The sequence below is a fragment of the Fusarium musae genome, chromosome 1 (assembly GCF_019915245.1).
Source record: "Fusarium musae strain F31 chromosome 1, whole genome shotgun sequence".
Taxonomy (NCBI): Eukaryota; Fungi; Ascomycota; class Sordariomycetes; order Hypocreales; family Nectriaceae; genus Fusarium; species Fusarium musae.
In genome coordinates, this window is record NC_058387.1 from 5,000,426 (window position 1) to 5,014,211 (window position 13,786).

General features: G+C 49.1%; 4 protein-coding genes across 4 annotated transcripts; 2 read left to right on the forward strand and 2 right to left on the reverse strand.

The window, feature by feature from the left end:
• Window positions 1-217: 217 nt before the first annotated feature.
• Window positions 218-1,863, reverse strand: J7337_001489 (uncharacterized protein; the record flags this gene model as incomplete). The annotated part of the gene is made up of 3 exons (XM_044819229.1): window positions 218-357; window positions 413-1,607; window positions 1,657-1,863. The coding sequence occupies 3 exons, from the start codon at window positions 1,861-1,863 to the stop codon at window positions 218-220; spliced, it is 1,542 nt and encodes a 513-aa protein (XP_044686931.1).
• A 2,750-nt stretch (window positions 1,864-4,613) lies between these two features.
• J7337_001490 (uncharacterized protein) lies at window positions 4,614-8,600 on the forward strand (the record flags this gene model as incomplete). The annotated part of the gene is made up of 2 exons (XM_044819230.1): window positions 4,614-4,820; window positions 4,884-8,600. 2 exons carry the CDS (start codon window positions 4,614-4,616, stop codon window positions 8,598-8,600), a joined length of 3,924 nt encoding a protein of 1,307 aa, XP_044686932.1.
• A 1,237-nt stretch (window positions 8,601-9,837) lies between these two features.
• J7337_001491 (uncharacterized protein) lies at window positions 9,838-11,658 on the forward strand (the record flags this gene model as incomplete). Its single annotated transcript, XM_044819231.1, has 1 exon — window positions 9,838-11,658. The coding sequence occupies one exon, from the start codon at window positions 9,838-9,840 to the stop codon at window positions 11,656-11,658; it is 1,821 nt and encodes a 606-aa protein (XP_044686933.1).
• A 340-nt stretch (window positions 11,659-11,998) lies between these two features.
• On the reverse strand, window positions 11,999-13,574 carry J7337_001492 (uncharacterized protein; the record flags this gene model as incomplete). Its single annotated transcript, XM_044819232.1, has 3 exons — window positions 11,999-12,808; window positions 12,856-13,444; window positions 13,498-13,574. The coding sequence occupies 3 exons, from the start codon at window positions 13,572-13,574 to the stop codon at window positions 11,999-12,001; spliced, it is 1,476 nt and encodes a 491-aa protein (XP_044686934.1).
• Between the last annotated feature and the right edge of the window lie 212 nt (window positions 13,575-13,786).

Genomic DNA, 13,786 nt, shown 5'->3' on the forward strand with positions numbered 1-13,786 from the left:
AACAACCGGCTGTGAGCGTCTCGTGTATCCCGCTTTTCGCCATACAAATCAGTAATTTCAGCCCAAACTCCATCGTGCCCCAGGCACCGTGTCTCTAGCCAGCTCGTCTTATATCATGGCAAACACTGCTACTTGCTGCCCTTGTCTCGGTCGTCTCAGGCATCTTGCAGGCCGGGAGATCGATAACTCGTTGGGAGCCATTTCGTCGCCCCCGTGATCATACAGATTGATCCACCGTAGGAGGATGGCTGGTGCTGGTTCTCTTCTTCTCCCTCTTGGCCCAACGTAAACCGCAGGCGTTGCATAATGTCTTCGGCCCTTGGGGTCCCTTTCTCCATTCCGGCGAGTCCAGGGTGCCTGCGTTATGTCATTATTGGTACAACAGGCCACTTGCGTCGAAAAAACCACTTACCACAGTCCGTACATACATATTCCTCAGATGTCTTGAGCTTCTTCTTTTTATCGCCGGTTCGAGGATCTCGCTCCATCGGAATTGCAATTCCTGCATCACCCTTGATCAGGGTCGGGCTAGCATTACCAGTTGTAATTCCCCGGCTTCGTTCGCCCTCGATATATCGCAATCCCGTCAACATCTCAATCGTGTCTGTGTGCGATGCTCCTTCGTAACGTGCCATCTTGTCCTTCAGCGAATCCTGCCGACCACCTGCGACTGAGCCTTCGAGATTTTCACGTGTAAGAGCTTTATTGAGAGCTGCTCGATCGGCCTCTGTCATTCCTCTTTCGCTACCCGGGCGATAAAAGGTTCCCGAGGAGACGCCGGTTCCTTCAGATGGGGTCATGTCTGACCGACCCTCTTGGCTCTGTAGCCACTGCTTTTGCGCCTCATCGTTTTCGGCCTCCTCTTCACGACGGAGCTCGGCGATACGGCGCTTTAACCTTTCATTTTCGATCTTATGCTCAAGGAAAGAGTCTAGAAGTCCAGCGTTTTTGGTGGGATACGGTCGCGCCATCATAAACACGGCCTGGCAGAAGGGCGATTGATTATTTGGATTGGGGGCGAACTTGGCGCCAGCGATGTGAGCATGGCCGACAGTCTCAAAAATCGCATATTCGGCGTCCTTCTTTTTGAAACGGTAAAAAAGTCGTAGCGGGTTGCCTGACGCGATGGATTCATTGAGTTCTGCGACAAAAACACCTTGGTCATCTGGGTGGATCAGGTCTTTGAGAAACACATCTTGAATCTCCTCTACACTGTATCCAGTGACCTGGAGAATACTAGGCGATGCGTATTTGATGCGCCCGTTCGCATCGAGAATCTGCAAAAAGTCCCTGAGCTCTTCCACAACCTTGGCGGGCCAATTTCTTCGCTTGGTGAACTCAGTGAGGGTGCTGGCGCCAGCGAGATTCATCTGAGCAAAGGCGCCAGCGGGGAGGGGCCCTGCGCCAGGAACATTGTTCGCTGCTGTGTTGAATTGATTTTCAGCTCTCGCGACAGACTCTTCTGTGGCCGATTGCCCATTGCCGAAAGAGCCGCTCATGTTGGATTCATCTGCGGATTCGAGGTTCATTGGAATATCTGTTATGCCACCGAGCATACTATTGTCGAGCATGGCCATAAGATCGTTGTCCTGACCATCAGCGCCCATCTACAAAATCGGGTTAGCCGACATGATCGAAGATCAAGGTTGCGTTGACCTTGGCCGATTGAGGGGGCGCTATAGATAGGGTCGCAGCCCCGGCGTCGGCGTCGGCGTCGCGGGGAGGGGAGTGGTAATTGACCTGGCCACCCGTTATATCGGGGAGAGAACCAATATCGAGGTTGAAACCGTAGAAATTGTTGAAGTTGTTCGGATGAGGGGCGCCCTGGGGCGGAGGAGGTGGTGGAGGTGGTCCGTGGGACATGGTTGCGGCGCATTCATGTGGCAGTCGAGTATTCGAAGTTGCATTGGCGAGAACCCGGAAAGGGCAATTCCAGTGGCCTTGGGCGTGGCCTTGGTGGTCTCTTTGGCGCTCGACTCAGTGGATGCGACAGCGGTAGCGATAAGAGCTGGGGGTGAGTTGTCCAATTGGAGATATTGTTTCAATGGCTTGAGTACCATGAGAAATTCTGAAAAACGAAAAGATATTTCCGGGGGGTAACAAGGTATTCTGGGGTCGTATCGGTGCTTTTTATCCTTCAAATTTGTTTTTGGGTATGGCGAAGGCGAATTCTTGAGCTCAACATCTAACTCGAAACGTAGAAATGGATGTCGAGCTTCCCCTCTCTACTTTCCACTGAGACAATGAACAGCAAAGAGCATCGAGTAATCGGCCAGGAACAAAGTGGTAAAGAAGTTGAAGTCGTCCCTATTAGCCGCCTACAAAATGTTAGAAACAAAAACACAAATTGAAAAATGACGTTGGCATGATGAAATTAAATGAAGAGGCAGCGCTGAAGGGGCTTGAAAGAGAACAAGGCATGAGAGATGTTGGATGGGCACGGGCACATATTGGAGTTACCTGGCTGACAGTACTCAGATAGAAGGGACGCCTGATATAGCAAGAAAGTATAGGACATGTGAGAGGCAAGATTGTGAAAGGCTTTGGATGAACTTTCTGTGACGGGGGCAAAATGAGATGAGATATCAGCAAGCACATATCCATCTGTCATGTCACCTACCTACACCACGGTTTCTAGTAGCGGCTTTGGATAACAAAGAATGGCCCGCTTTCTGAGTCAAGGCGAGGCTCAGGATCGCTTTTAAAGGTGCAGATCGTTAGGTTCACAGCAGAGACAGAGATTGAGAGCGACTTTTAATTCTTTCCCTTGCTTGGGTCTGATGACAGGGCAGCAAGCAGGCTTGTGGTGTGTCCATCTCAATCAGTCCATAGACTGTCATGGCAGACTGGGCAGCTCAGAAAAGCAAGTGTGGCCAGGTACTATCAGGGAGTTAGCCACTGTAAAACATGGCACTTTTGGAGAATTGGATTCTTTCACACATGGGAATTTGGGCTGCCTTGGACTGAACTGGGCATGAAACGTCACCTCTTGTGTCCGGGGCCCAATCTGCACTGCTCGGCAACACCCCCTGTTCTTGTCATTAGCCTCATGGGCACTTGTGCAACAATTGAACCAGTGTTCCGGAGGTTATGCCCCGACAAAAGTGGGCTGGTTTCTCACAGGAGTTTCTCCAGCCTGATCTATTGGTTGACTGCATCGGCGTAGTCTGTTCTAGCGTACCCTTGGATCGCCTTAGCGGGATCCATCGTAAAGGGTCCAGCGGCAGTAAGGTAGCGCAAGCCAAGCGCCAAGGTAGGCCACCATCCACAGTGGCTGACCAATATTTGTAGCATCTCATTCGAGGCTCGCATCCATGAGAAACATCGATTCTCGTAGGCTTTCATGATGTCTGAATAGTTCGACATTCAGGGGATCATCGCGGGGCAGCTACGGGGGTTTGTTGGAGAGATTCGTGGCCGAGATATCAGGAAAGAAAATGGCATCGGGGAACAAGAGATGCCCAAGAGGCGAAGAGAAAAGTGCCATGTCTTGTTCAAGACCACATAGTAGGCTGCACGTCTGCACTTCTCGTTAGCCGATCCTCGTAAGCAAATCTTTCCCAATTTTGTCGCCTCATCTAAAAAGTCTGCTGTTTTCTCAGTTTTTCATGCAAGGAAAACAGAAATATGTCACTGTTATGGCACAACTGCTGTCGCCCAAAAGAAAACCGCGCTACTGGACTGCTTGAATGTCCCTGAGAGCAAGAAAACATCTAACATGAAGCTAAGGAGCCCAAAATTAAGTGGTCTAAAGACCTACCAAGATATACTAAACTTACCTATTTATTTCTATCACTCAAGACAGGGGCTCCAAGTTTTCTTACCTGCCTAAAAATGGCCGTACTTCGTTGCTTCTTCAGCTCTCTGGACCCTTCCAGACCCTTAGGCTCTGAGGGAAATCGTCAAGCAATGTCGCTCCAGCTGTAAGGGCTAGAGGGGTCTTGGGTCTACATCGTACAAACCCAAAGCGGAGTGGCGCCGGGACCTACCTGGTGTGGGTTTGTTTGCGTTCTGACCTAGGGACGTTGGAGCCCGTTTGGAGGTCTTGATTTTGGGGGTCTCTGGAGACTTGCCACTTGATGATCTGCTGACGTCGAAAAGACGTAATCTTCTAGTCGATCTCATCAATTGATGAAACGTCACAAACTTGTACTTGCCGTGAAAGATGAGAAAATGAAACAGTTTCGTCAGCGTCAAAACGAGGCTAAAGCGTAGAGTATTGTTGAGCTCAAACAACTTCCCAAAACTGGCCATTTTTGGAGAAATGATTAGTGAACAGATCATGCTGGCAGCCAGGATGGGGTCAGATCATGGTACTTTCCATCTTCTCCCAGTGAAGTCGCGAGAACCCCGGCTAAATCAAACACGTGCTTACGCATCGACTGTTCCTGACTTTCTAACCTCTCAACGCGTCTTTGTATCTAACGTCGCGTTACCCGCCAATTTGATTTCAGCTATCTGATCCACGCTAACGAGCGACAATTGTTGTCTACCTTATTCAAGGCCTCGACGTTCTTGTGACTTGTGAATTGCAGCTTTCTTATTAGTCAATGAATTAATCTACGTAATCGACACTGCCGCTACTACGTTCCCCTGATGAGGTAGTAGTCACCATGTCCAGAATCGACAAGCTTTCGATCTCGGGTGTGCGATCCTTCAGCCCCTCAATCCGTGAAGCTATCCAGTTCAATACGCCCCTTACTCTTATTGTCGGCTACAATGGATCAGGAAAGACAACAATCATTGAGTGTCTAAAATATGCCACGACCGGCGAGCTACCGCCCAACAGCAAGGGCGGCGCTTTCATTCATGACCCGAAGGTGCCGATATGTTCATTTGCTCAACGAACAGATCAATCAGATCTTGATGCTAACATAATGTAGCTTTGTGGTGAGAAAGAGGTTATGGCTCAGGTCAAACTCCAATTTCGATCGATCAATGACCGTCAACATGTCGCTACTCGAAGTTTACAACTTACCGTCAAGAAGACCACCCGCTCTCAGAAAACCCTGGACTGCTCCCTGGTTGTAGTCAATAATGGAGAGCGGACAACAACTTCTACGCGGCAAGCTCAGCTAGATGAAATGATCCCGGAGCGCCTCGGTGTTTCTCCTGCAATCCTTGATGCTGTCATTTTCTGCCATCAAGACGAATCCCTCTGGCCATTGAGTGAGCCGGCTGCTTTGAAGAAACGGTTTGACGAGATATTTGAGGCCATGAAATATACGAAAGCCATCGACAACCTCAAGGTCCTCCGAAAGAAACAAGTCGAGCAGCTCGGCAAGCTTCAGAATGACGAGGCTCATAACAAGGTGAACAAGGATCGTGGTGACAGGGCCGAGAAGAGGATGAAAGCTCTGCAAGCCGAAATTGAGGGATCTCGAGCAACTTGTGAATCGATCAGTTCTGAAATGGAGGAAACACAAGACAAGATCCGAAACATCCGAGAAACGGCGAATAGTCACCTTGCAATTGTGCAAAACCTCAACACCAAGCGTGAGCAGCTTGAGTACAGAGAAGAGGCTGTCAAAGAATTGAAGGCCACTATCGATGAACTGCCCGATGAGGACGGAAAGCTCGAGGGTGACCTAGCACATTATGAAGACCGTATGCAGCATCTTCAGGATGAGGCCGACCAGAACAAGGCACAGTATAATGATTTGCAGACCGAGTTAGGAAAATCACGAAAGGAGCTTTCTGCCAAGCTTTCCGAACAGGGCAAACACCAATCGGACAAAGACAAGTACGAGCGTCAATTGAAGATACGCATGGAAACCATTCAGGAGGCCGCACAGTCTTATGGCTTCTCGGGCTTTGAAGGCGATCTTTCAGATCACCATGTGAAATCCTTCAATGACAAACTTCAAAAGCTTCTGAGCGAGAAAAAACGGGACCTGGAGCGTTTGCAGAAGGAAAACTCCACTGAGCTTGACCGGGCCACTGGCGTCATCACTGAGCTTGAAGGCCGTAAAGCTGCTCGCACACAAGACCGCGTATCCGCGAAACAACGAATGGGCGCTATTGAAAAACGCACTTCGGTGCTCCAGAACGAGTCAAGTCAGATAGACGTGGACGAGGGTGCCAAGGCTGTGCTTGATGGGCAGATGCAAGATCTGGAAAGCAGATTTCAGACAGCCCAAAAGATCTTCGAGAACGCTGATTGGGACCGCCAAATCTCTGACGAGAACGATAAGCTACATCAGCTCGAGAATGAGAACGATAAGCTAGGCCGGGAGCTTGTAGAATGTACTCGTCTAGCGTCTGAGCGAGCCCAACTTGATTACAGGAAGAAGGAACTTGCTGACCGCAAGCGCAAGCTTGATACCTTGACAAGCACCTGGAAGCCGAAGCTCGACAAAGTTATTGGCAGTGACTGGCGGCCAGAAACACTCGATTCCGAGTTCCAGGCATTGACTAAGGACCAAAGCAAGGTTGTCAGTGAGGCCCAGAAGCGTCGTGAACAAATCCGCCAAAAGCAGCAGAAAGTGGAATTCAAATTGAGGACTTCTAAGGAGTCCCATGAGAAGAAATCCAGGGAGGCGGCTACTTGCCAACAGCAGGTTGTCAATGCTCTTCTTGCTGTTCGCGACAATGCTACCGTTGAGGATTACAAAGAAGAGATCGACGCCACTGAGTCACAGGTGGAGGAGCTCAGGAATGAGTTGAGCCTCTTCGACGCTCTCGTGGACTATTACACAAAATGCAAGCGCTTGCTTGATACCAAACGCAAATGCCAACTCTGTGATCGCCACTTTGATGACAACCAAGCTGCAAGTATGGAGCGCTTGAGCAAGAGGATCGACAAGCACCTTGACCCAAGAGGCAAACTTGATACAGAGAAAGACCTCAAAGACACCGCCGCAAGCTTAGAAAAGCTACGATCCGTCAGGGGATCTTATGATACGTATGAGCGGTTGACTGCCGAACTGCCTAGTCTTCGGGAAGAGTGCAAGGTTGCCGAAGCAGAGTTTGATGCCCTTGAGAGACAAGTAGAAGAACAAGGATCCGTCTTGTCGGCTGAGGAAGAGAAGCTGAAAGACCTGGAAGATATGTCAAAGACGGTCCTCAGCATTGCACAAACTGTCAAGGATATTGCAGAGTCCGAGAACCAGGTTGACCGTATCATGTCTCAGCAAATGTCTGGTGGGATTACTCGAAGCCCCGACGAGATTCATGAGCTTCAAGCTGGCCTGTCGGACCAGATGAGGAACCTGAAAAATCGCATCGCGAAGTTGACTGCGGATCGCCAGCGCACAAAAGACCAGCTCAACTCTCTTGAGCTTGAAAAGAGCGAGTTAAGAAACAAAATTAGCCGAGCAGTGGGTCAATTAGACAAAAAGCAAGACCTCCAGAATCAGATCCAGGCACTGAAAGAAGAGGCTTCGCATCAACGAGACGTCATTCAACGAGCTGATGAGGAGTTGGAGACTATTGAGCCCAGCATTACTGAAGCAAGGTCTGCCCGTGATGAAGTCCTAAGACGCGGCCGGGCTAAGGAGCAAGTCATTGCTGACGCCCGTGATGCCGTAGCTAACTCTGTCAACGAGATGAAAATGATGGATGCCGATATTCAAGATTATATCGACCATGGCGGACCGTCTAATCTTGCATCTAATGAACGATCCATTGCCACACTTGAGAAGACAATTGCGAGTACTGAAAAGGAGGTCACAGACCTTACTGTTCGTACGAACAAGCTCAAGCAGGACATTGACAATGGAGACCGTAAGAAGAAAAACATCAAAGACAACCTGAACTACCGCAAGAATCTTCGCACGATCGACGTTATCCGTCAAGAGATCGCTGAGTTGGAAGACCGCAATGCAGATGAGGATTACGAGCGCCTCCAGGCTGAAGCTCGCATGCAAGAGAACCACTACAATCGCCTTCTTGCTGAGCGAGGCTCCGTTATGGGATCTATGAAAACCAAAGATGAAGAACTTGGGAGGCTCCTGCAAGAGTGGGAAATGGACTATAAGGACGCCAAGAGAAAGTATCGCGAGTCGCACATTCGCGTGGAAACGACCAAGGCTGCTATTGAAGATTTGGCGCAGTGTAGCTCGGCCGTGGACAAAGCTGTGATGCAATTTCACTCCATGAAGATGGCCGAAGTGAATCGCATTGCTGGTGAATTGTGGCAGAGCACCTACCAAGGAACAGACATTGATACTATTCTCATCCGCTCAGACAATGAGTCAAACACAGGCAAGCGCAGCTACAACTACCGACTCTGCATGGTGAAGCAGGACACTGAGATGGACATGCGTGGCAGATGTTCCGCTGGACAAAAGGTTCTCGCGTCTATCATCATTCGCCTAGCTCTGGCAGAGTCTTTTGGCGTCAACTGTGGCCTGATCGCACTCGATGAGCCCACCACGAACTTGGATCGTGACAATATCAAGAGTCTGGCGGAGAGTCTCCATATGATCATCAAGGCCCGGCAGGCGCAGAGCAATTTCCAGCTTATTGTGATTACTCATGACGAGGACTTTTTGCGACATATGAGGTGTAGCGATTTCTGTGACAGTTTCTTCAGAGTCAAGCGAGATGAACGACAAAACAGTGTCATCTCGAGGGAAAGCATCACAAAGATCTTCTAATGGGTGCACCAAGTACTCAAACAGGACAACTTGAGATTTGATGTCGGACAAATATGTAAAGTAGGCTGAGATATTATCAGCGTCAAAGCATTTTTCTTGGCGTTGAGGGACGTGTACAAATATCATCACATATTCGTCTATTGCTTGTTATTGCTTGTGCTCTGCGATATCCTGGTGTTACTCGTCTAGCACTTGGGGTAAACAGACGTTTGATTGTATCACCGGCTTCCTTCAGTGTTGGGCGCGGCGGTATCAAATCATGTCTTCTGACGCAAATCCGTCCCAAAATGCACGATGTTGAGGATGAGAACTGGTTCGATGCCGTCGTCTATTGCAAGGCCGTCAGGTCATTATGAAGAAGGGATACGAATAAGTCATATCAGGAACTCACACTGCTCGTCATGCAATTCTGAGGAGTTCATTCTAGCCAATCCTGGTCAAGTCTCAAGCTAGGTGAACTAGGTGAACTAGCTGGGGGAAGAGGAATCAAACTAGTTTCCGATGCTTAGTCAAAGCAAGGAGATCATCAGCCACGCACAAGAACCGAAGAGTCATTCCGGTGAACGATTACATGTGCAGTTGACTGTGGTTGTAGCGGCCTCCTCAAGCTAACACTTATTACATTCGTTAGGCTCATACACACAATAAGCCGAAGGATCATCTTGGAGGCGAGTACGTAAAAGGTTACGGAATTATGCCCCGGCAATAATATTCGGACTCCACACACACCCTTGTTCTTGGGGTCTTGATGTCGTTGACGCTCTTATTTCACTGCAATAGAATTATTTCTCCACCCTCCAAGAGAGACCAGACGGCTCCTTTTGCCGAATCGCTCGAAAAAGTTCCTGGCCTCGCCCTCGCGCCTCGGATTTAATTAATGAATACGGCAGTCATGGTTCTTGCGTGCGTGGTCCACGTTTTCGAAGAAGGGATCACAATGGACTTGGCCACAACAACAACTCAACTCAATCTCTTTCTCCCCTTTTTAAGATCCTCATATGAAAATCCTTCACCGGTGTAAACTGAACGAAGAGTAACCAAGCCAAGCATAACCGTATTGAGGAAACTACAGGTTCCTGATTAGCAATCACCGTTGCGGTCAACGCCGGCTTCCGGACAAGGATCCTTACAGCTACTACGTCCACGACTTTCATTCAATCATTTCAAATTGAAATAGGTGAAGAGAAGTAGGGGTTTTGTCTTTTTCATCTAGCCTTTTGCGCTTTCTTGCGCAACAATGGCCGCTTCACCACCAACACCAGAGCGGAGGACGAGCTCAGATAGTACTCTTGATGTTGAACGAGATGGAGCCTATGCAGCGGATAGACACTCCCAAGACCCTCCAGCCGCCGACCCAACTTCCGAAGGAGCGGAGACGACACCGGCCGGCAGTAACCCAGCTCCCGGGGCACCTGAGGCTGGTGACCCCGAGGCCGGACGGACCAAGTCGGAGACGATCTTGGTAGTTGGAGCTCTATGTCTTGCGCTCTTCCTTGCCGCTTTGGATACGACCATTATTACCACAGCTGTTCCTACTATTGCCAACGAGTTTCACTCAAGTCAGGGTTACATCTGGATAGGAAGTGCATATCTGTTGGGCAACGCCGCATTCGTGCCGACATGGGGCAAGATCTCGGATATCTTTGGTCGCAAGCCTGTGCTTCTTGCTGCGGCTGTCATTTTCTGGATTGGATCTCTGCTGTGTGCTGTCAGCAATGGCATGCCAATGCTCATCGCTTCGCGTGCCATTCAAGGCATTGGTGGAGGTGGTCTCATCGTTCTACCGAATATCGCCATTAGCGACCTTTTCTCTATGCGAAACCGTGGAATGTACTTTGGTATTTTGGGTATGGTTTGGGCTTTAGCATCTGCGGTTGGGCCTATTCTCGGTGGTGTATTCACGAGCCAGGTCACCTGGCGATGGTGTTTCTACATCAACCTTCCCATCTCAGCCGTTGCCATCGTTATCCTTGTCTTCGTCCTGAAGCTCCACAACCCACGAACACCAGTGAAAGAGGGTCTAATGGCGTTGGACTGGCCTGGCAGTGTTCTCATCATTGGCGGCACCATTATGTGGTTGCTCGGACTTGAGCTTGGTGGTGTTTCTTTCCCCTGGGACTCTGCTACGACAATTTGTCTCCTCGTCTTTGGCATCTTCGTCGTTGGTCTCTTCCTCGTATACGAGTGGAAAGTCGCCAAATTTCCCGTCCTTCCCATTCGCCTCTTTCACACACAAAACAGCGTTGCATCTTATGGAGTCGGCTTCACTCATGCATTTGTCTTCATGTCAGGCAGTTACTGGCTTCCACTCTACTACCAGGGAGTCCTCGGAGCTTCTTCGTTGCTCTCTGGTGTTTATCTGCTTCCATATGTGCTCTCCCTGTCGTTTGTGTCGGCCGGGGCTGGAATCTACATCAAAAAGACAGGTAATTACAAGCTCGTTATCGTTTTGGGCTTGATAATTACCGTCATTGGCTTCGGTCTTTTTATCAACTTGGAACCGCGCGCGAACTGGGCAAAGATCATCATTTTCCAGATCATTGCCGGTATCGGTATTGGTCCTAACTTCCAGGCTCCCCTGATTGCACTTCAGACAAATGTTGAACCTCGAGACATTGGTTCTGCAACCTCATGCTTCTCCTTCATTCGTCAATTGGGCACATCGATCTCCGTTGTGGTAGGAGGTGTCATTTTCAACAACAAGATGGAGAGCCAGTACCCTAGACTAAAGGAAGAACTCGGTTCGGAACTCGCAGATCGACTCTCGGGTTCCAATGCCGCGGGCAGCGTCGAGCTCGTTGGCTCCCTGACGGGCCACGATGGTAGGGTCGCCAAGACAGCATACTGGAAGAGTCTGCAAACAATGTACATCGTCTATGCATGCTTCGCAGGCCTTTCGCTCATCATCAGCCTGATGATCAAGCAAGTCAACCTCAGTAAGGAGCATAAGGAGCACAAGACAGGTCTCAAGTCACTGAAGCAACGCGATGCCGAAAAGGAGGAGGTTGATGCTGCAGAGGGTATCACGACAGGTAACAAAAAGACGACGGACAACTAAAAATGGCGTTTCATGCTGTTCTTGCGTATCAAGGATATTTCAACATACCCGCAGTCATGAACCGAAACTGTTTTTGGTACGTGAGCACTTATTATCGGATTTAAAACATACGAGCGTTTGTAGTTAGACTACTGTTAATGAATTCATTTTGAGAAATGTTGCCCCAAGTATGTATATGTGAATTGTATTGAGTTATTTAATGTTGCAAGGGTTTCAAATTATATCATTGAAGTGATCAGTCTATGATTTGAGGAATTGATAAGAACTGTTTCCATGGCGACTTGAGCCAGGCTTAGACTAATCCAAACGATTGTTAATTAGTAAAGGGGAATTTATGGAATCAAGTGTAGAATAACTTCTCCCCCTCTTCGACCGTCCTCCTCCATTCTTCATAATCAAATCCGAGATCTTCCAATGTCCTCAGTTCATGTCTCTTATCACCCGCTGCTCTGCTCGCCAGCTTGATTTTAGGTACTCTCTCCCTCACCCATCGCTTATCGAGTCCCCAGTAAGGCGGTCTCTTGCCCTCACCATCGTTCTCGAGGCCGAGATCAGGGACTTTGGTCGCGGCTTTGCTCAGTTCGTACAAACGGTTGATGTAGTCGACATCTTCGGGGAACGCCATGACATGGATTGCCTTGCCTTCTCCTTTCTTTTCGTGCTGCTCCCGCACCCATGCTTCCATGGCAGCTCCTGAAGGAGGGTTCAAGCGTCCAGACCAGATGCGGGCAACAATTGCACTCTGGGCTTCAGCAATAGGGAATGGGACAATTCGCTGCGGAACACTAAGAAATGACAAAGTAGGATCCGCGGTGTAGAGAATTTGCTCCCAGAGATGTGCTGCATGACCTCCACTGGGTACAACGACAGCTGGGTCAAGAGACTTTAGGAAGGGGTACGAGTAGTGGAAACCGGTGCAGAATATGACTGCATCAATGTCGTTCTCGATCTGGCCGTTGGCAAAGCGAACACCACGTTGAGATGGGAGAAACTCGGCAATCTCGGGAACGCCCGCGGCCCATGGCTCTTTGGCGGGTGGTATCACGGCGGGCTTCTCCTTTTCAGAGACAAAGATGGGCTGCTTTGCAACAGTAGATAGTTGTGCGCTCACGTCGACTCCAGAGGCAGAGTTTCCGACAACAATGACTTTCTGGGCAATCGTTAGTCAACGTTGTGTTGGGGCAACAACCATCTTACCTTATCCTTGAAGTCATTGGGGCGTCGATAGAATTTGGAATGTGATATAGCCCCTGGGTATGCCTTGTCAAATTCGACGAGCCCAGGAATATCGGGGATGAATGGATCATTATAGTGCCCACTGGCCACTACAACAGCGTCATACTCGTCTTTTATGACCTTGTTGGCTTTGAGATCAAGCATCTCAACCGTCCAGGGTTGAGAACGGCTTGGACCAGGTTTCTCAATATTCAACACCTGTGTCTGATATGAGATGTGAGGGTTGATTTCCTGAGCATATTCTTTCAGATACTGTAGCACAACGCTATGTCGGGGGAACAGTGACGAGCCTTGAGGAAACTCCTTATCAGAGTATCTCATGAGAGAATGAGGAATGTTCGTCTCAAGAAGGTCGTAAATGGGTGACATAAACTCAACATCGCCATTGTCGTTGGGCCATAGGGCTTGATCTGGTGTGAAACTAGGCTGGGTTCTTGGAACTGAAAAGCCTTGTTCTCGGGCCAGAGGTGTATAGTTCCAAACGCCTCCTGGTGTGGCACGTTGCTCGAAGACTCGGATTTTGGAGAATTTCTTCTCTGCAAGAAGGTATCTAGAGTGAGAGTCAGTGACCAGGTTGAATGTGTAAGTGGTATCAGTAATTACCTGGCAGCTGCGAGGCCACTTGGGCCAGCACCAATGATGGCGATGCGACGAACGTCTAGTTTATCTGCCAACGCCATTCTTTCTTTACCTCAAAGTGATCGTTTTCGATAATGGACCCAGATATGACTTTACTGATGATGAGGCACACATACGTCCAAGTCAAAGTGATGCAACAATGCGAGTAATTACATGAAACAAACTCTGGCAATAGTGGGATGCAAGTATTCGATATCGATGTGGGATGAGCAAGGTAACATATAAATACTCTCTGCGGCCCAATGCTCTTCTC